Source organism: Aquila chrysaetos, chromosome 19, assembly GCF_900496995.4.
Source record: "Aquila chrysaetos chrysaetos chromosome 19, bAquChr1.4, whole genome shotgun sequence".
Lineage (NCBI taxonomy): Eukaryota > Metazoa > Chordata > Aves > Accipitriformes > Accipitridae > Aquila > Aquila chrysaetos.
This window is the reverse complement of record NC_044022.1, coordinates 23,232,371-23,254,920: the sequence shown is the minus strand read 5'-3', so window position 1 is coordinate 23,254,920 and position 22,550 is coordinate 23,232,371. Positions and strand designations below refer to the sequence as shown.

Below are 22,550 nucleotides of genomic sequence, written 5' to 3'. Positions count from 1 at the left end.
AAACTCTTAACCTAGTAAAGGTATTCAACCTCCTGGAAAGCCTGGGAACAGTTTAGATAAAGCAACGCATGCCCGCTGCCTGTGCAGGTGATTTATGGACTGCAATATGCCATGGAACCAGAGCACTTCACTGGTTTCCTTTAAAGACAGAGGGGTGGATTGTGGCTGCACTTACTGAGCAGCGTATCTGTTCCTTCAAGACATCACCACTCCTGAAATAAAAGCAAACCTGCTTTTCGAGGGAGCCAGACCTCTCTTTTTCTAAGAACACAATAAATGTCTCTGTAGAATCACACTTCGACAGCTTTGGATTTACAAACATCAGAAATAAATTCTGATTATTTATTTTGGATAAATAATGAACAGCATAAAAATTGCTGACGTTAACCTTCATTGGAAAAGTTGGTTTAATGGGCCCCATAAAATCTTCTATTGATGGCAGGTTCATAAAGCTCCATATTGACTTCAGCTAAAGGCTATAACTTCTATCAATACTGTCAACAATTAATATTGACTAATAAAGGTATCCTGTAAACTGAGTCATAGCATTATGTTACTTTATGCTGCCATTAGCAAAATTTCATGTCTTCTTGAAAACACTTCTCCTATAAATTTGGGATTTCTCAAAATAGCCTGTGTGATAGCTAGCAGCGAAGGCCCCATGGTAACACTGCTTATGTGCAGAGGGAGGAAACACAGAGCAACCTTTGCATTTGCTAGACAAAGCTTCTGAGAAGATCTCAGGCTTCATTTGCTCCAACAGCAGGTTTTAGGCTGTGAAGGGTTTGTGTGCAAAAGTTTCTCACACCTTTATCTGTGCCAAGCAATTAAAAACCGAAAATGTCCAAATTTTGTGTAACTTTTAAGACATTTCCTTAGTCCTTCTTGTCTTCCTCCCTTGCAACATTTGTTTGGATACATTTATAACACCAACTCAACTGCAATCCCTATACTGAAATGATATGTCTTTCTCTCAGCTCTGGATCAGTTTTTCTGACCTGAACCTGGCTGATGTCTCTGACATCTTCCCAGGAAAGTCTAAGCATCAGCTGAGTCTCCCCAACAGCACGGTTTGGCTTGTAATATTTTCCCTCGAGTTCCACCACCTCTTTTTTGTCAATATGACCAATACGATTGCATGCTGGACACCGCTACTGTCTCGATTTTATTTATGCTACACAGACTTTGTATTTTTGAGTATGATATAGCCTTTCTCACTCTCACTCAGCATCTAAACTGCGAATGCCTACGGCCCAAAGAAACTCCTACATTTGTACAGCACTTTAAAAACCTGCCGGTATGTTCTCCACCTTTCTGTCTTCCCTTTTCTAATTGCTATAAAATGATGGTTCAACAAATGGTTAGTGTGTCATTAAATTTAAGGGAAGAGGAATTGGAGGTTTTCTCAGTCCTGACATGAGTACTACTGCCTCTGTTATTACATTCAGTAAAGCCTTTCAAGGAATGTGTTGTTGCTAGTATAATTTCATTTGTAAGTGATCTGTAGGTACAAAGTTGAATTTGCACATGTAGAGATAGCATTAGGGAAACCAGTGAAGACTCCAGCAACTAATGTAATTCTTCTCTCTTAAGACAAAAAAAAAAAAAAAAGACTAAAATTCTTACTTTGCTTTTCTGAGTAGGCGTGGAAAAAAGAATGTATGGGATAGGATCACAGCTGCTCGAATACCACCATGGAAAGCACAAGAAAGCGCTTTGGATACAGGAGGATGGGATGGAAGTGCAAGGTGTTTGCTTTTGGTTGTTTTCTAGCGATTTCTTGGAAGTGTGAGAAACTCTGACCCTGATGTTCCCTCTGGTTTTTCATCAAAACACAAGGCTTGGAAGAAAAACAATATAATCTGGCACTGCGTGTCTGCCTGTCCTAACAGGTACAACCCTGTAAGAGACTACACTAAGAAACTTAAAAAATACTGTAAAGATAATTTAAAAATATTCTTCTGTACATCCTTTAAACAGAAGGCCATTTATCTTTGAACTTTGCCTAATATATCATTATCTCTGAGCAGAAACTTAATAAGCTTCTACCGTAATTTTGTTGGGAGTTAAACATAAAATCATGTGGGTGGTGTATGTCTCACCGTGTCATGGCTTCCCAAGGAAAAGTTATCATCATTTGTCACTATAATACTGTGGCAAAAAGCATAAAGAGAACAAGCAATACAGTCATTTCACATCAGCTTTCTGCGCTGAGCTCAAGCTCCTGATGACTTGTACGCAGCAGCTATATTAAGAAGCAGGCTGTGCCATAATTGAATTAAAGGTGCAAAGGCATATAGGGCTGTGTGAACTCCTGGGTCAAGCTGCAATTGAATCAAAATCCTCTCTCCCTCCTACACTGCTTGGCAGAACTGCTGACCAAAAGGTTCGCAGACCTACAAAACGCATGCAGGAGTCCCGGCAGCTGGGGACGCAAAGTTACAGAGATAAAAAATCTGTGACCTTCAGCTTTTATTTCGTAAGAAGAAAAAGGCTTCTAAAAATATTTCACCATCGTTTTCTTTCAGAGAGCAGTCAGCTGATTTACATAAATGAAACGGCTCCTGTCAAGGAACCGGCAAGGAAAAGAAGGAAATTATCTGCCCCGAAAATCTGTAGCAAAGATAAGAGCAGCATCAGCCAGGGGAGGGGAGATTTAAATGCTTTTTGTCTGAAAGGTCGCTACAAAAAGCAGAAAGAGTATTACAGCCACTTAATGATCTCTGTCGCTGTGATAAATAAGTAGGAGCTTCTCCAGCAGTTTATTAACAAACACTCTGTAGGACAGCACAAAAGGCCACGACATGGGGCTATTAGAAGAGTGTTTTCACTGAGCCTGATAAAAAAAACCCCAACACAAAACCGAAGGAAGATTAAGGTGGAGTGGTAAGAAGAGGCATTCCTGGCAGAGCTCGAGGCTGACATCGCATGCGCTGTCGTCACTTACCGGTTTCGGTGTTCTCGTGCTCCGTGTCAGTGAGGGTGAGGTTGGAGTTGGCCCGACTCGACAAGCAGGAGCTGCGTCCGGACTTGGTGTTGCGTCCCCAGAGCCTCACCGGGTGCTCAGGCGACATGACCACGTCTGCCTCCGTGTCGGCATCCGAGCCGGCGCTGATGGAGTAGCCACAGTGAGGCAGGCCGATATCAGTCCGGTACAAGGTCCCATGTGTGGGTGTCACATCTTCGAGACCCAGCTCTCGCAAAGAGAAGTTGGCTCCTGGGAGAAAACACAGCAGCCTGGTTACTCTTTGATAGGGGATGGTTTCGTCTAGCACGGGTCAATGGCAGAACCATTCATCCTCTGTCTTCTAGTGGGGCACAGCAGCTCCCGAGTCCTAGCGTCATACCCGATTCCCCTGTTTTGTGGTGTTGCTTAGTCTGAGACCAAGTGATCATGCCAAGACCAAAAAGCAGCTGCGTTCCTGCTTCTGGAACCTGACAAAAACTCAGGGCGTGTTCAATGAAATCATCAAACTGGAAAGCAAAGACAGATGGAGAAATGGTGGAATTCTTTAGGAGAGGCAAAAAGTAATCTTGGAAGAAAAGCAAAATGAGGCATGCAATGATCAAAAGTCCTACCATACACCTGGCAACTCTACTACAATAGGAAATTTGAGTGAGTTCTGCTCATTGAAATCCCTGAAATTACATACTGGAGATTTAAATTTCCTTTGGCGATCTCACTTTCCCCTTGCTGACCACTCACACCTTGACTCAGTTTAGCTATTCATTCTGATACAGTCACAGCAAAGGTTATTTGGCTGCAAATAGACGCAATTGTTCAGCTGACTAAAAATACAACCTGAAAAATGACTCTTGAGTTCATGTTTAGTTACCTACAGAGCTTCAAAATCAGATCAAATCAATGTGAATGAGGCTTCAAATATTAGCACACTTTGTTTGGAAAGTTGCACAAGAAAGCTGGGGAGAGCAATTAGTGGCTCCATTTTAATCCACACTTATTTATTAATGCATGCTTTTATTTTTCAGCCCTGAATGTCTTTAAAAGATTTTGGCCACCCATGAATGCCTTTAGCTGCACCGTGCATTTATACGGCACAACGCACCCCTGCTCCTGTTACATTACGCCTTGATCGGATGGATTAAGGAACTTTATCTGTAACTGGTAGGAGACATCAGGCCCTGGATCATGGCCAGATACCAACACCGGTGATCAAATTCAGCCTAGCTGGCTTCTTCCGGTTATTTCAATACATAAATCCCCTGAAAGAAAAGGAGAAGTGGAACCTGCCAAATCTATGCACAGGTCACAGACTCAGCTTTAGAACAGTGTTTGCAATTTAGGCATGTTTCAACAAGATAAACCTGAATGCGTGGTCGCCAGGAAAGTTCAGGCCCAAACCTACCTTTGAACAGTGAAGTTTGTATCTACTTATTATTCAAATCTGTTCATCAGGTGTGGACCTCAAGGTTGTATCCAAAACTGAGTTATGATTCTCTCCCTGCTCAAAACCGCACAAGCATGTGGCTCTCCTCACATTTCCATTTGTTGATGTTAAACATCACAGAGTGGAAAACGTGTATGCAATAGAAACTGTCAGATTTCTACTTTTCCAGAGTCTGGTTTCACACTTGTGGAAACACTCTGGCTTGTCCCTGAGCCCTGCTGCGTGGGGGAGGTCTCATATCATAGCGCACATGCATTGAATGATCAGCTGCCCCCAAGTAGACGCTATTTTACTACACTTCTTCATTCAGTTGACTTTGCAGCTCATAGTGAACAGAGAGAAGATGTTTGAATGCAAGATGAATAATGGGACTGGACAACATTTCCACATAAAGCTCAGAGAAGGAGCTGTTTGACGTCAGGAGGAAATAACCAAGGTTCAGCTTGTAATGGATCTACAGCTGATAGCACTCAAACTATATAAAGCATTCATGAACTTCACACCTTTTTAATTGACCAAACAAGATTAAAGCTTTCAGACAGAGTGGACAGATAAGTTTGCTTGGGGCTCACACCTCTGTCAAACCCTAGGGCCTTGCCTGGGAAGCACAATGCAAGCTTGTGGCAAATTAATCCATTTAACTTGATTGCAAAGTGGTCTGAGAGAGCGTCCTCTACCACTCCACGGCATGAGGTAGCAAATGAACTTGACCTAGATTATAAACGCAAGGAAGCAGTATCTCCCCAGAGACCTCGCTCTTCTCTTCCAGTTTTGACTTTTGTGCAAGGCCAGAGTAGTTTTTGAACCATCCTCCACAGAGTACTGGAAAACGTCATCTTTTGGTTTTGCTTGCGCATTTGAGTCACTGATGGTGAGTCCCACCTTCCCCTGAAACAAGCCATACTCAACATCTTCAGACACATCAATGTGCAGCATGACTGATGCTCTCCAGTAACAGCAGCTCATAAATTATGAAAAATGACTGCTACAATTAACTGAAAATCAAATTTATTTGCAATAAACAGCAGGAGATGCATTGATTTTCATATTCTATGCTCACTGTTGCCTTTTAAGCTGGAAGAACTCAAGTCAATAAAAGGAAGATAATAAATATCTGAGACTTTTTAATTCAGATCTGGTCTATTTTTTCCTGTGCTGACTTGCACGTTTGCTGGCACTCTCACTCTAGCTAAAACCATTTAAATGCTGACTTGTTTATTTACTGAATTTATTTGGTCAATTTGAAATGTTTCCCTCCTCTGCTTTCCAAACCAATGCAGGAGAGAAATTCACTTTGCCTTGTTGATGTCGAGCAGGCTAATAAGGCTTGGTTTCAGTTGGCATGAGGCCAAGCAGCACCACAAAGTGAGGTCCGTTCATGGCTTTCTGCCAGTGGAAAATGTGGCACAGAAAGTCTGGGGTTACTGTTAGCACTCTTCAGGCCAGTTTTGGGACTCTCAGGATAAACTGGGAGAAAATTAGAAATTGGAAGATCTGTGGGTGATATATCAGAAGTTGAACTGGCACCCTGACATGGTTAATCTTAACTTCTCAATTAATTTCAGCCACTTAGACCAGTGGGTTTTACTATTTCTCAGTAGCCTACAAAATTTTCCTAGGGAAGTATGAACTTGTGTATAGCAAATTTATACTCCCTGTCAATAGACTGGCTTTTCTTATTTATCTTTTGTGGGTGTCTTAGGAGAAGTCTGTGGACCTGGATGGCCTCATAGACCCTCAGGTTGAAAACCGCTGACCTGTACTAATTCACATCTATCCTGCATGGTGAATATATTGTATGAAGTGAGCAAACTCAATGACCTAAAAGGTTTCCTTTTCTTTATAACTCCGTAGATTCCTTAGAGAGGATGAAGTACTTCAGAGTTGCTAAGAGGGAAACTCCTTTTATGATTGCAAAGTATTACTTACAACACCTATTGGCCCTTTTGTTAATTATTGCCTGGTGCTGTTCTCCTGAAATACAAACACCAAAGCCATGTGCACAAAGATACTTCTGCAAGTCATTTTGCTTGTGTATGCCTTAAAGATGAGTCTTGCACCAAAACCACAAGTGCGTGGTGTTTGAAGAGTGAAATTAAGCAGATCCCAAATTAAACAAGTGCAATTATATGCATTCCCTTTGGGAATCAGCTTCTCCAAACTGCAGAGGGTATGTTCAGAGCAGCCTGGGTCAGCTATTTTATGTTCATTGTCTGGAATGCTGCCTACTCTATTTGACTCGCTTTGCCATTTTATGCTTTTCTTGATGGACTTCTAAAAATAATTTATGTGAAGCCCTGCTTGGTTTCTGAACTAAGACACTGGTGTCTCTACAGAAAAATGAAGATGAGACTATAGTGGGGGCCAGAAATCCACCTCACGTAGGCAACAGCAGCAGTGAAAATGTAACTGCACTGAATTCAGGCTAGCAACAAAAAGGAGAACATGCAGAATCTCTGTTAAGACTGTGGAGCCCATGCTGACCCTTGAACCTCCACATCTTCACAGCTACTGTGACCCAGATTCACTAAGTGGACTCCTATAAGTCCTAAAAGTGGTTCTTTACCACTCCTTTAATATTGGAGCATATCCCCGTCTCAAACCTACAGCCTGCAGGCCATGTACAATGCCAAGGGTTGTTCATCCCATCTGCAGCTCAGCTGTCTCCCTTCTTCCAGGCTTCTTGGGTTTTGCTGCAGCCCAGATGGACAGTGGGGAGAGTGGCACTCTCCCTTCTTTGTCTTCTGGCTCAGTGTCCTTGTTGACTTCCTTCATGACAGAGCAGGGACATGACACAGTGAAAAGGTCTCCTGAGCACGCAGGGACTTTCCACGCCACGTCAGTACTGTGCACCATGTGCACAGCGGGTCTGTTCTCATGATGGGAAATGGCAAAGGGCTGTTGGAGACAGAAAGACTAAGACAGAGAAAACGTGTCTTGGTAGATGCTAATGAACACAGGCTAGCGGTATGCGACGTAAGGACATTGGTTTGCACGCATCCCACGTCTGTGCAATACAATGAAGATGTTCCTTGCTGCTCTCTTTCCTTATGTCTCCCTTTTGGCCTCAGAGCCCTTCAAAGGCCCCAGCTCTCAGCTGATTAACTCACGCTGCTTGCAGCAGCATCTGCTGAAACGTACTCACCCGCTCGGCAGAATTCATCGGCCTCCTGGTGCACCATGTCTTTGACCCGATTGCTGTAGGTCAACCTGGAGTCTTGATCATAAGCCTTCAGGGTCTCGCTGGAGCTGTAGGACTTCTGGGGTACCTTGCTGTCCTCACTCTCGGCTGAAGAGCTGGTGTAGCGGCGCTCAGTGTCGCGGCGCCGAGTCAGAGATCGATACGGTTTCCTTTCTTTTACATCCATGGCACCCTTGTCTGAGTATTCAACATTAAAATAATGACGTCTGTATGGTGGTCAGATTGGAATAACCTGAAAGAGACAATAAAAGAAATAGGATCTAGGTTCATGCCTTTGGGCACCCGAAGGCTAATTTGCCTTCTTGCACTGAACAAAAGAAATGTTACTTAATGGACTGCAGGAAAACCCTCTTAGAACAATTACCAATGGAAAGAAAGTCTCTGTTACGCCTGACTCATTTAATAATTGCCACAGCTAGCGGGACACGTACACGCAGCAACCTGCATCTGTCTGAACTGGGCACGCACTTGGGGATTTGAAACCGATTGTGATTTTTCTGTGTCTTCTTTCCATGGGAAGTGATTCAGACACCTCCAGGAGGCATGTATTCGGTACATCAGTCACCTAATCTCTGGGAAATCAGACCATGCTGAAAAGTCTCTATTTGGGCAGCCAGAGGACTTTGGAAAAATGCTGTCCTACAGTTTTAAAAGTGTTTTGATAGATCGTGAGGTTAGAAGGAATGAACAAAAGAATGAGACAGTGTAAGAAGGCAAGTGGGAAGGGAGAGGGACAAAAGAAGACTGAAGGGGTGAGATATGGATGGAAATCGGATGAAAATGTCTTCCTATTCAGAGGGCTCATCTTTACTCAGCTGGAAATAGGCTAGAACTTAAGCAGAGTTGAGAAAGTGTAAATAAATGATATCTCTGCTCCATGTAACAGCATGGCCTGGGATTTATGCCTGTGGGGAAACCAATGTATATATGCACCAGTATGCAAGCATACATATCTGCAGACAGAGAAAATTGATATCAGAAATAAAATGTGTATTAAAAGTATTTTTCTCAAAATAATTAATAAATTGTCTTTTCACTTTAAGTTTATTAAATGCAACAGAAGCCGGAGGGAAAAAGTCAATGACTTGCAGGAAGATGGTAAAGTATGTTTTTGAATACCTAAACTGGTTTATGAGGAAAAAACTGGTAAAACCCACAAACCAAACATTGAAATCTGTAATTACAGGCTGAGTTTCTCAGGAACTGAGTCCTCCTAACCGCTAAAGAACAGAAGCCGAGTCTCTAAATGCCACACCAGGATATTGTTTTTTAGTAGCAGTACTTAAAAACAGAGAGGAAGAGGATCAGAAAACACCTATCAGTTCTTGCTCCTTTTCATAGCAAATAAGTATGGCAATGCAGCAAGGACTGAATCACGTTCTGTTGGCATTCCTCTCTTGAAAGGCTAAATTGTGAGCATACTAATAAAATCTTACTCCTCCATGACTCTTAGACCCCAGCCTTGCTTCAGATGCTGTGCCCTGGATTTGTGTTGCAGCACAGCACAGCTCCGGTGCAATAGTCGAGGATGGATGTGCTGTGAGCTGTGCAGGTCGCTTTAAAGGGTTGTGGTGTAACGTAGTCTTTGTGGCTCTCAAAACTATGAACCTGTGAAGGATGGAGGACTCTTAGCACAGGTTCCGATAACCTACAAATCATAATAGTAATGCAGAAGCTTGAAGACAACATTTTATTATGAATTCCTCACTTGCCAAGCTGTCTGGCACAAGCACAACTAAGAAAATTCTTGAGTTGAAGAGAGACTGCAGGAGGGAGCAAGAGCTGCAGGACGGCTGTGAGCTACACCTGCAGCTGGGCAAAGAAAAAGAGGGTCCCACTCCTATTTCTGCAATTCTGACTTTGCTTTCTGGGTTTTATCCCTTTAACCTCTAAAATGAACTTTGCAATGACAGAACCCCATTCCGACGGCTTGTATGGTTTTTTGTGGCACTCTTCCAGGAAACTAAGACACTACTTTAAAAAAAAATACACTTAATTCTGTCCCAGTCTATTCCAGTGATGGCAGTAGACCAAGTTTACACTTCCTATTTGTCAGCAAAACACATACAAACCATTGAACACAAATGGAAGGGCGGGGGGGGAGGACTGTTCTTATAATTGAACTTTACTTAAGTCATCCGCAGAGATTTGAGCACCACTTTGATTTTAAACATGTGTTTAAACCCACTGAACCCACTGACTTAAATTCATTCATGAACTATGTAAGTTCAATACAGTGAATGCAAATGGGATTACTCACCGGCCAAAATTTACACACGTTAGATGTTTTGCAGAGTAAGGGCCTGAGAGGTGCAGAACTTAAAGCCTGAATGTAGAAGCAATAGTGAAGGAAATATCGTTAAGCTAAGGACCAGTTTAACATAGTAATAGCATGTAAGAGATCTACCAAACATTGGTAGATATTTTGCTGTATTGAATCAAACATATTGGCACTTTCACACTGGTGAGAGGTAAAAGGAATAGAGCATCTGATTGCTTTTCAGTGCACTGTATTCCTCCCTTAAAAAAACCAAAGCTTTTTATGGCTTGAAAAATTGTGACTTTTTTTGTGATTATTATTGACTTGGTTTCTCTCCTTTATAGCATCTCTGGGTGAAATCCTCAAAAGGAGCAGGTTTGTTATACCTTTTAATAAAACACCTTAAAACAGGCTCCTTCACAACGGTGCTGTAGTAAGAGCTGTTAATAATGAACACTGAAATTGTGGTTTATTGTCGTGGGGGACAGAGATAGCAAAATGTGAGCAAGAAGTAGTTACTATACTCTATAAGAACGAAATGAGGGAAGGTGGCTTCTCTCTGCTCATGAGTAAGTATTGCAGCAATTCCTACCAAGGGCCAGTCATTTAAAAACCCTCTAGCAGGAGAGGCACACGTGCCAAGAAAACCTTTCTGCACAGTTAGAGCCACAAGGTACAAACAGGGTCTGTAATTACCATTAGTAACCTTGCAGCTTAGGAAATGGCCAAAAAAAAATCAGGAAATTGACTGAATTCCCACCAGATGAAGGTTTTTCTTTTCGACAAGAAGGGTACTGAAAAACTGAAATTCCTCCTACAGTTCATCAAAAATAGCCCTGTAAATTTGCACCATTCACATACACATTCCTCTATAACAGTGCTTCAATTCCCAATTCATTCATGTCTTTGTAAATTTAACTCTCCTCAGCCCTTTCTTTCTCTCTCTCTCTCTGCGCTTGTAAGGAGACACTTTTCAACTGGAAAGGTCACCCCCAAAACACATAATGAAGATTTTTTTTCTATTTTCATTTTTTTAAAAGAAGGAACTGTTGCATTTAACTGACTTAAGTAAGTTTCCAGCACCTCTCCATGGACATGCAGTTCTTGTCATCTCATTTTTATGGACCAATTCCCATATGGTTTAGATACCTTGCCTTCAATGGAGTTGTGTTGTCAGGGAATTTGCGATATAGTGTTTCTGTGATAGATTATTATTTTTTATCTGCTACTCCTTGTGTCTTGATTTCACTTCTGCTACAATTTCATCCGTGCCATCAACACCTCGCATTTTTCCTGACTTCTCTGGCACAAGGTGAATACAAAGAATCACACTTGTCTCAGTTACATACTCAACCACCAGTTTCTTTCCGCCTCTAGCTCATGATTGCTCCTCATAACTTTAAAAGCTTCCATAAACTTGCTGGACCTGATATAAAAAAACAAGGCCTCTAATATTGTCCTTTCTATCCCTTCACTCCTCCTCCTTCCATAAAAGCACAAAAGCCTTCTTCTCTGAACCATTTCTATTTGGAAAGGACTTTCTTGTCCTATAATGCAGTGTTTCTGGCTCAGTTTGATCCTTTCATCATACTGCCGTCTGCATAACATCAGATTTCATTTCTTTTTTTTTTTTTTTTCCTCCAGGCCAATTAATGGCAATAGCTATTCTTATTTTTGTCAGCCCTCTGAGTGTACAATCCCAGCTGGACCACAAGCTGGTTTGGAGTGCAATTCACAACAGAAGCATCCTTCAGGCTTTACTTATTCAACTCAGAAAAATCCCACTGACCCCAGAAAGGGTTACTCACATGCCGAAGCCTATAAAATCAGACTCCTTGACATAATTATGTATTTCAGAGGTGTGGGACTCTTCTCGCATCCTTGCATATATGTCAAGAAACGGAACTAAAAATCAGCTTTCTAGTTCTGGTGCAGTAGTGCAGTAAACGCAATGCTTATTTGCAGCTCTTTTTATTTTGCCTTTGCTATGGTTGGCTCCCAAATAATCCTTTTTATTATGTTTTATCCTTTATATCTATCCTCCTCATTCTCGGTTCTGTTGCTTTTTGTTGCTCTTTGGAGCTTTCATTAACCACACCGGCTTTGTGCTGCAGAATCGCACTCAATGAATGGCAAGGGGAATGATTTATTTTCTGAGTCACTGCTCAAAAGACAAACTTCCATCAATCAAAAACCAGACAAGAGAGTGTGACACCACAAAGCGATATGCTAGGAGGCGCTTACAGCAAAAGGGACAGGTGGTCTTTGATAGCTGACTCACATTGCAGGTCACTAATCACAGAGATTAGCAGCAAGGTGATAGACAGCGCCTGTTCTGGAAGGCAGCATGTCATATCATCCAATTTTCTGTCAAAATGTGAGGGTTTAAATGATAGAGATAGCTTTATGTGTTTCCTATATAGTTATGGCAACAGGGTGATGAGAAAGCTGGAAGAGTGAAATATCTTGGCTCCATGAAAACGTGAGCATGAATCCTGGTGGGTTGATGTGGTCCACCTTTGTGCTGGGGGAAGCAAAGCAACTTCCCATAGTCGTTTGTTTTTCTCCTCAAAACTGCCTATGCAAAAATGGCATCATCTTACTTGGCAGGGCCTGCTTTTTGTCTTCTTACAGTAGATCTCCTCATTCCACTGCTCAGGGCAATTTTTTTCCCTATTTTTTATTGCTGCTGCCCTTTGTAGAATGAGCACAGCCACAGAATACCGAGCAGCAAGCTGGATTTTATTTTGCCTCCTTTGGGCTCCACAAATCGAATCGTTAACTAAGACCTAATGCTGGTAAGTAGTGAGCAAGTATCCTTTTCTTCACTTTATAGAGGAAGAGATGAGGCATGGGAAGTCAAAGTGACTTGCTTAAGGTGGTACAAGAAGAAAGCAACACAACTGAGAGCAAACTCTTGATCTCCCGGGCAGAGTCTGATACTGAGCCCCGGATTTTTTGAGAATCAAGTCACATAAGCACAGCAGAATATTTAATTTTAAAAATCTTGGCCAATGCATGTCTGAAATCTTTGTGTGAGAAGAGCAGTGTGAACCTCAGGTGTTATTAACAAGATGCTCTTTCATGTTTGGATACTGCCCTTCAGTCAGAAAGACTGTGGAGCATGTACAATTGCAGTTGTGTCTGACCAGTGGAATTCCATGGTGAATGAGGAAAACCCACTCAGAGTCAAAAGAGAGACAGTTTTTCACCACGTTATACATTAATCTTCTCCAAAACACCAACAGCTGTTGGGGCCAGATCAACAATGTTATTTGGGAAGTTAGCTCCAACTCAAGATCCTAAGCTGCAACCAAAGATGTTGTGAGTTCAGATGCTTAAATGACTTTGTGGCTGTGGTTATTAACATCCTGCATCAAGTTAAGTCATCACTTGACATTTAACATCTTGTTTGAAACAACGCAGTCCACTGTGACAGTCCCACCACACTTCCATGAGGATGCAAATGCCTGGTTCGAGGCTCTGTATTCTGGTTGCATGACACAAAATGTTGAACTGGGAAAACCTTATTTGGTCATTTCCATCTTGCCAGAAAATTCTGTGATATTGCCTGCCATTCCACACCTGGTCTAAAGCACAAAGCCAGCATAAACGTAGTGGTGAATGTTCTGATGTATTCAGCAGATATTTAGGCATGTACTTAGGGGTGATTCAAATCAAATTTGTATTGCCAGGTGATCAGAGGCTGCAATGATTTGATCTTAGCAAATATGCAGCCATGGCTTAAACAGGGTGATGCTATTTACCAAGTTTCTGGGACATTCTTCTATGACATAAAAGACTCCTGTGTTTTTTATTAAACGTTAAGCGTCAGATTTATAACAGAGGTTCAAATCCCAGGAGGTCTTTGTAGGAAATAAATTAAGCTGTAGGTATAACATCCTCTCACATTTTTGGCAAAGGCTTTGGAAAGAAGCAGGCACAAGAGAGAAGAATGAAGAGTTGAGTTAACACTGTTTGGCTTCAACCCAGTGCTCAAAGAAAGTAACAAAAACTCTCTTTTCTGGTCTCAACCACTAAGCCTTTCTTCTACTGGTAAGAGACTTGCTAGGCAATTGGTAATGTCCTGTCCAAAAGATGTGGTTTGTGACCTTTTCGTGAATAAATCTAAAACTGCAGTGAGCTGGAGGCCCAGAAAAGCTTGAAACAGTAGTTGAGATTTGAAGCATGGTGGGAAAGCATGAAGGGGGCTGGAATGCAATTATCTCAATTATTTCTGGTTTGCAAACCCTTAAGTCTTCCCTCATGGGATGCAGCCCTTAGCCTGTGCTAGGGGAAGATTTGGGGGCCAGAAGTTAAAAAAGCTTTCAAATAGTTTTTGACTAATGTAAGCAGTTTGCAGCTGCAGCCATCAGAACCCTACACTGGCTTCCCTCAAAATGGAAATTACTTTGGAAACAATCTTATTTTTATATTGAAATACTCTTTATTAGTCTATTTAGCCATTCTTGGAAGAAGTAGGTTTTCTTCAGAACCTCAGTTTAATAGATAATAAAGGTATTTAAATAACAAATGCCAGAAGAGCCAGCATGACAATATAGACTGATTTAGGTTCAGCCTGCAAATTTTTCCTGGCTCACTATGTCAGACTCGAGGTTTGGGTGTGTGATGTGCCAGTGAAACCAGCCTGTGTATCAGTGAGTCTCAGAATGAGAAAAAGCTAGTGGCATCAAATGCAGAAGAGCCATCTCCATTGGATGTAGTCACTGAATGAATTCCACTAAAGCATTCCCATTCTTCCTCCATCACCCACCATCTGCTGATTTGGGCTTTTACCTGGGACACAGAAAACCAACATTTAAGTCCTTAATCTGAATCAGACAGCACAAAGTCTTGAATGTGTTAAACATCCCAGGTGAAAGCCCTAGGCACAGGCTTCCGCAATCTGCTTGGGAGAGTGTTTTTCCTTCAGAAAAGAAAAAGAGAGTCTTTTTTGTCTTCTGAAAAACAATAAAACATGTTTGATAAATCTCTAGTCATCTTCTAGACAATAACAAAAGACTGGTACAAGGATGGGTTGACCTTGGCTGGACACCAGGTGCCCACCAAGCCGCTCTATCACTCCCCCCCTCAGCAGGACACGGGGGGAGAAAATAAGATGGAAAAAAACTCATGGGTCAAGAGAAAGACAGTTTAATAAAGCAAAAGCAAAGGCTGCATGTGGAAGTGAAGGAAAACAAAATTCTCTACTTCCCAACAACAGACAATGTCCAGCCACTTCCCAGGAAGCAGAGCTTCAGGACGCGTAGCGGTTGCTCCAGAAGACAAACGTCGTCATAACGAATGCCCTCCCTCCTCCTCCTGTCTCTTAGCTTTTGTAGCTGAGCAGACGTCATACGGTATGGAATATCTGTTTGGGTCAGCTGTCCTGGCTATGTCCCATCCCAAGCTCTTGCCCACCCCCAGCCTGCCAGTGAAGGGGGGGGAAATGTTGGAGAGACAGCCCTGATGCTGTGCGAGCACTGCTCAGCAGTAACCAAAACACCGGTGTGTTATCAACACCTTTCTAGCTACCAGTACAGAGCACAGCACTGTGAGGGTTGCTACGGGGAGAATTAACTCCATCTCAGCCAGACACAATGCACTCAGGGTGGTAAGCTTTGTACTCACTCTTGGGTAAGCTTTGTATCTAATTCTTCGTGGTCTGCTGTGGCCTACAGGGAACATTTATTATAAAATGGTGGCCCATATGAAAATGTAGCAAGAATCCCAAGACAACTGCCATGCGCATCTTGTGTCATTCAACCACTTTATCCCATCATTTGGTAAGGGAATACCCACACCTAGAGACGCTCCCTCTGTATCCCTGCTTCTCTGGCAAATAAACTGAACAAGGAAACTATACATCTTTATTACCCCTGCATGGACTCAATGCAGTCATAGGCAATGTTTGCATTTCTGTGAGCTTCTAGGAAAAAATGGGAAGAAACAAAGGCTCTTATGTGCACATAGATATACAAAGCAGCACTAGCAATCTTAGTGAGGCATCAGAGGCCAGCTGAACTCTCTTTTACACAGAAGAACTTTTTACAGGATTGTGCATTAACTGCTCAAGTAACTGATTATACTCAACAACTTTATGCCTGTTGTGTGTCATGCAGTTGTGTCTGAGTTGACCATTCTGTGAAGAGCTCCTGAAATCGTGCACAGGAGAATGATGGTACTGGGTCAGACCAAAGGACCATCAAGCCCTGCATCCTGTCTCCCAGTGGTGGGTGCTTTGGAAGAGCAGAAGGGGAAGGTGGTTGGGAACAGTGATTTAAAGAGTAAGGTTGGTCCTTCCCCTTGATACATTTCCAGAAGACTGGGGTTCAGCAAATTTTTTAGCTGGACCACAGGGTTTGACAGTCCTTTATGGACCTGTCCTCTGAGAGTTTGTTTAATCTGATTTAACGTTTAAATACTTTTGGCCTTTGCAGCATCTTGCGGGTAATCCCACAGTGTGATTATGTGTTGTGTGAAAAAGCACTTTAAACTCACTGCCTGGTGTGTACAGGTGTTGCCTCTTCCATGGGGATATTGATGAGCTCACAGCCATTTCCATAAGAACAAGGCTTTGAACTCATACACACTCTCAGACGTACCTTATTTATCACTATTATGCATTATTTCTGCTCTCACAGGAGAGAACTGAATGAAGGCTGGGACTCTTAGGAAAGAAGGCATGTCTGCCTTTTCTCCCTGCAGCCACCACTGCAGGCTCTAATCCTGCCTCTAACAACGTTGACACTATCAGGAGTGGCTGTGTTTGCTGCAGGATAGCTATGAAGGAGAAAACTGTCAGTACATAAAGTTGAAAGCATAAACCTTGTCATGTATCTGTATCACTCAGGAAAAGTATCACGGTGGTGTGCACCTCATATGTGAAACAGAGTTCAGGGCACGTCTCTGGTTCTACACCCTTCGGATGCAGCCCAGTGTCTGAGCTGCTCACAGGGCGACAGCATGAATTGAAGGAGAGGTGTAATGTAAAACTTGCAATATCTGATTTTTTTTTTTTTTTTTGGCTTGGCTTGGCTGTGAAAATAATAGAATAATAGTTTATGCTTGTATTGGCTTTCACTTCTGCAATTTAGTGCCTGGGGATGCCATAGGCTCAACTGAATTTGGAGGAATATAGTCAATGGTATGCTCAAAAAGCATTGCTAGGAACAGATTCATTTTGTAACTGCCTATTAATTAACACTATTTATATAGACACTCTGCAGAACAATATGATGGAACCTGCAGTAGAGGGAAGCTCTCACCTAACCAGGCAGGACAAACAGCTTAGGGAAAAGTGAGTATTACCGTCCCTCTTTTGCAGGCAAAGGCAAGTATCTTGTCCAGGTCACAGGATTCAAGTAACTAACACCCCAAACTCCTGCAGGATTAGTCACGAGGCCAACCTGTCCTTGTCTTCCTACAGTATCGTGTAAAATTGTCCCTGCTCTTGTGCAGATGCAGTGGTACTGGGTAATCTGTCCTCGCTTTCCTTCAGCAGGGAAAGAAGCAGGTCTGTTTTCCTGTGTTGATAAAATCCCCCAAAGAGTCCAACTTCAAACTAAGTTTATTAAAATATGAATTATCTGCAAAAAGATTGCAAAGGCCCATGAATTGATTTCTGATTTTCTATGGACTTATTTTAGGACTTCACTGTGAGATAATCAGAGTGCATTGAGAGATGCTAGGGATTGATTAATCAGTATAACCCCTACTGTGTCCAAAGCTTAACTTTCAATTACACATCAAGCTTACACAGTAAGCAGTATATTTTTCTTAGGTAAAATGCCTATGGAGGAAAAATAGAGAGATAAAAATAGTAAATTAGAAATAGAAAATAATTGCTATTTCTTTTTTTCTTAAACAAAGGGCTCCCTCATTGGAGTAACAAAGAGAGGTATCACCTCTAACAAGGGATTTTAAGCAGATGCAATCCCTCTTGCAAAGTGAGAACTCCATCTGACATCCCCACAAATCACTGTCTGCTTGACACAGACTACACTCTGGCAAGAGGACTTACACCTGATTGCTGGGTTGCAGCTCAGCACTTACATGTACAGGGTGTGAACCACCAAAAAAGACCTTGATGCACTCTTCCAGATGTACAAATGTTGCAGGACTGCAAGGTGTATTAATGAGGGGGCTTAGTAAGGTAATGATAAGTGATACTGTAGCTCAGGTGAAAAGATAAAACATTGCATTTATATTATCCTTGCAACATTCTGCTTTCCTACTTGCCCAAAGATATCAGAATAACAGCAGGGTTTATTTTTAGTTACTTTTGGTTTTTTTACCACCACGGTAAAAACTCAGGAGGTAAAATTTAGATTCTGATTTTATGTTTCAATTGCAAGTCTACATGGTGGGGTGAACAGGCTACCCATATAAGTAGAATTTGTCTCACCTAAGTTTTAATATCAGTCCAGCAAACACCTGCAGCCAAACTAGTCACACTTGATTCCTTCTACAATCAGTGAAGAAAAAAAAGTCACTTCTAGGGCAAGAGTCATTAAAAAACAGTATTTTAAACATCTATTATAGACATAGATAAATTATTACCTAGAAGTGACTCTTTATTGACTCCAAGGGGACCCTAGGTTGACTCGTTCAAGACTGAGAGTCTAAATTCGGTTGGATTAACCACACTGTAGAGTTCTTCATTCATGTTGTTGCATGGCTGTGATTTCTCAATGATTTAGCCATTCAGGGAGATCCACTTGCATCTCTCCCATGTTACAGGCAGAACAGAGAGGCAGAAGAGAGGTGACCTGAACAAGGTCACGCAGGAAGTCAGTGGCAGAGCCTGCACAGACCCCAGCTCCTCCTCACACTTCAGAAGCCTCTTTGCTGGAGTTCTTGGATTCTGTGCCAGTATTCATGAAAGCCAAATATTTTTCACATTATTACCTAGATAAAATGCTAGGTAAGAGATTAAGTGGTTTATCCAAGTCCAAACTGGAAATTAAATTCTGGTTTATTGTTACTAAGATCACTGATTTAGTGACCAAGTGATAAGTCGTTCGGTTTTCCATAGGAAAACATCTCGTGTATGACTTTCTATGGCAAACCAGAATGATTTATTAAGTCATTCTTATAATGAAGAGAAAGTTTTTGTATCATTTAACAAACTGAGTGGAAAGGCTGACTGGTCTGCTGAAGGAGAGCTTTGCTACCATGCTCAGGAATCCAGCTTAAGGAATATTCAGCAAAAAGACATTGTGGGAAGAAAAGGGAAAAGCAAATGAAGGAGCTGGGGAGGGGAGAAGGCAGTTGAAGATGTAAATGACTCTTCTTAGCCATACCTTTAATGACTAGTTAGACCAAAGATTAGAAGTAATTGAACTAGTTCTCAGTCAACAAAAGATGCAAATAGATTGTAAAGCAGAGTAGGATTACATTAATTTACACTAAACCAAGAGTAATTAGTTAGTGTTTGTGCAGTGCTTAGAAAGCAGAAAGTGCTATATAAATGTTAATTATTACTATTTGTTTCAAATAGATGCAACAAACACAATCTTTTCTATGTCTTACGAGGTAAAAGACAAAAAAGCAAAACTCAGTAACAGGCTCCACCATTTAACTGAGACATAGCAGAGCACATTCAGGAAAACACACAGTCTTAGTGGCTATTTCTGAATCATGAACGTTTGATTTGAAGTCATAAGGTGACTTTCTATCTCTGGAAAGTCTGTCTTCTGGAAAATGAAAAAAAACCCCAAACCACCACCCCAAACACCAAGGCTAGATGCTTATCTCTGCAGTGTACTGTGTGCATTTCTGACCTTGCGCAAGGTCAAAAGACAAGAGAATTTAAGAGATCGAGGCCATGGGTTTAAGTAGCGAGTAAACCATCTTCATTTCGGGCCATGCAATTGTTCCTGAGATGAAGAGATAGTTCTGTCTACTGCTGAGAAGCAAGAGTCTGGGAAACAGTGCTAGTTTCTCTTGCGCCTAGCTGTACCACTAATTTATTGTGTGATCCTGGCCAAGGCATTTAACCTTTTGGGCCCATTTTATGAAAAACAGATATAACCATTCTTAGCTGTTTCACAGCCAAGTAAAGGGTCTTGTTTGATGCTTTTAAGCGTATCATTTCAATAAATAATCTATGAGACATGTATCACTATTAAGAAGATGACCGAAAGAGTCCAGGAGCCTAACAAGAAACTTATTAGGTGAGATCATACAGTTTCAGGATGGATTCTGGGCCATGACATGCTAATGATTTGCAAAGAGTATTAGGCTCGTCAGAATCATGGACATAAAAGAACCATAAAGTAAAACATTTATTTGCTTTTTTTTCAATAAATTCTTGACCCAATTTCCTACCTACCTTGGCAAACTCTTGCAGAGAAGAATGATAAATAGCAGAGGTCCAACTACATTGTATGTTTTAAAAATCGCAAAAGACAATTCAATTTAAAAAGTAATTTATAAGAAAGAAATATTTTACCAGGATATGAGCTAATAAAAACCTGTATTTAGTGCTCATGATTTTCGAAGCGGTATACAAATGTCAGTTTATTAGCTAACAATTATATCAGTAAAGAAGGAAGTGGTATGGATGGAGACAGAGGAGACAGCAACATCCTCAGCCATAAGCTCCTGAAGCCAAATGTCTCATTGTACATATCATTACCCAAGTGAAGCTGGATCAATGCTTACATCTGTTGGATGCAGAAATCTGCAGGAAAGCCAATTGCCAAGAATCCTTTAAACATAAGTTTGTTTTTACCAAAGTTCAGGCTCCTGGGTTTGAAAATGTCAACCTCGGTGGAGGAATGGTTCCACGTTTCAGCATTTCTGATGACAAACCCGGCTTGAGATGTTCCCTCCTGCTAAGGCTCAGCCACCCTGCTGCTTGCTGCCTCCCTGAAGATACTGATGCAGCTCTTTGTAAAACCACACCATAAGCACATCAGGGAAACGGTCTGGAAATAAAAAGAGCCCTTATGTGCCAAATCCTTACCTTTTTATTTTTTTAACCTACCCCAACTTTAATTGGCCTAGATTAAAATCAATCTGGTTTTATAGCGGGGTTTCACAAGTAGTTGCACTGGCTCAGGCAAAAGGGCAATACACTGGCGTGGGAAGGAAAACAGATTGGGAAACTTTGCTGCCATCTAAACTGGAAGATGGAACCATATCCATTTTAAGTCATGGCATGCAATATCTCACCTGATCTAAAAAATCTGTATTTCTAACCAGTTTTCAAGCAGTAGAACAGGGGGTTTCTAATAACCCTTCTGATACATCTTTTCCAGCTCTACCTCCTACCACCCATGATCAGATGTTGTGCTGGTTGTGGCTGAGATAGAGTTAATTTTCTTCACAGTAGCTGGTATGGGGCTATGGTTTGGATTTGTGCTGAAAACAGTGCTGATAACACCGGGATGTTTTCGTTCCTCTGAGCAGGGCTTACCCAGAGCCAAGGGCTTTTCTGCTTCTCCCCCCCACCCCACCAGCGAGCAGGCTGGGGGGGCACAAGGAGTTGGGGGGGACACAGCCGGGACAGCCGACCCCGACTGACCCGAGGGATATCCCAGACCGTAGGACGTCATGCTCAGCAGATGGAGCTGGGGAAGAAGAAGGAAGGGGGGACGTTGGGAGTGATGGCGTTTGTCTTCCCCAGTCCCCGTTCGGCGTGCTGGAGCCCTGCTGTCCTGGAGATGGCCGAACTCCTGCCTGCCCCTGGGAAGTGGGGAATGGATTCCTGGGTTTGCTTTGCTTGTGTGCATGGCTTCTCCTTTCCCTATTAAACTGTCTTTATCTCAGCCCACAAGTTTTCTCACTTTTACTCTTCCGATTCTCTTCCCCATCCCACTGGGGGGGAGTGAGCGAGCGGCTGGGTGGGGGTTAGCTGCTGGCTGGGGTTAAACCACGACAGATGTACATTTTGTAACTCTGAGAGATAATATTGCTCCATTTCTGCCAAGAAAGCTGCTGCTGCTTCATAGAAGCTGCCTTGCTGAAACCCCTCTGCTTCATGCCCACATCACATCCATTTCTCCTTGCTTACAGACTGAAGTTTCTCTGTTTTTAATTGGAATTTCTGTTAATACTTTATTCTCTCTGCCATGTCTTTACCACGCTGTTTTCAAGTAAAGTTGAAAACTGTTGAAAGCAAAACAGTCAAATGCAGTCAGCATTTTCTTCCTCTTTTTCTTCCCTTTTATTTCAGTAGCAATTATTGGTATCCCATATAGGAGAAATGAATGTTAAAAAAAAAAAAAAAAATTAGATCTTCCCTACTGCTTTGGAGCTTTTTGTTTTGTAAATCATGCTGCATGTAAGCTATATTTGAAGGTATTCCACAAAACACTTTTTTCTCCCTGTATTTCTGACTGGTGACGAGTGAATTTGTTGTGTCATCTCCTAACTGGCATTGGGTTTTACACCAGCAATGGCTTCTGTGAACTACACATCTGATCCAACGTTCATTAAATTACATGGAAGTATTTTCCATTCATTTCACTTGGGGACTAAAATGGGGCTTTATAAGCTCAGCTCCCTGCACAAAACCTTTTAACGTTCACATTTATGGTATGGGCTGCACCGCATCGTATTTCAGCCTTCAAAAGTGTCAGTGCTGAGGATGAAAAGGAATAAAATTAAGAAATTGGAGTCTTTTGGAAATTCCTTCCCAGAGTGAGCCGAAATGAGCCTATGCAGAAAC

At 41.9% G+C, this 22,550-nt stretch overlaps 1 protein-coding gene across 9 annotated transcripts in view; it reads right to left on the bottom strand.

Moving 5' to 3' along the window:
• Positions 1 to 22,550, bottom strand: part of TENM4 (teneurin transmembrane protein 4) — a 603,540-nt gene that overhangs the window by 346,817 nt on the left and 234,173 nt on the right. For all 9 annotated transcript variants that reach the window (XM_030042633.2, XM_030042636.1, XM_030042637.2 and 6 more), the window contains 2 exons: positions 7,555 to 7,843; positions 2,948 to 3,217 (listed from right to left, as the gene is read on the bottom strand). In XM_030042633.2, the coding sequence (XP_029898493.1) occupies positions 2,948 to 3,217; positions 7,555 to 7,777 (493 nt within the window). In that variant the 5' untranslated portion in view covers positions 7,778 to 7,843. The remainder of the gene's footprint in view (positions 1 to 2,947; positions 3,218 to 7,554; positions 7,844 to 22,550) is intronic.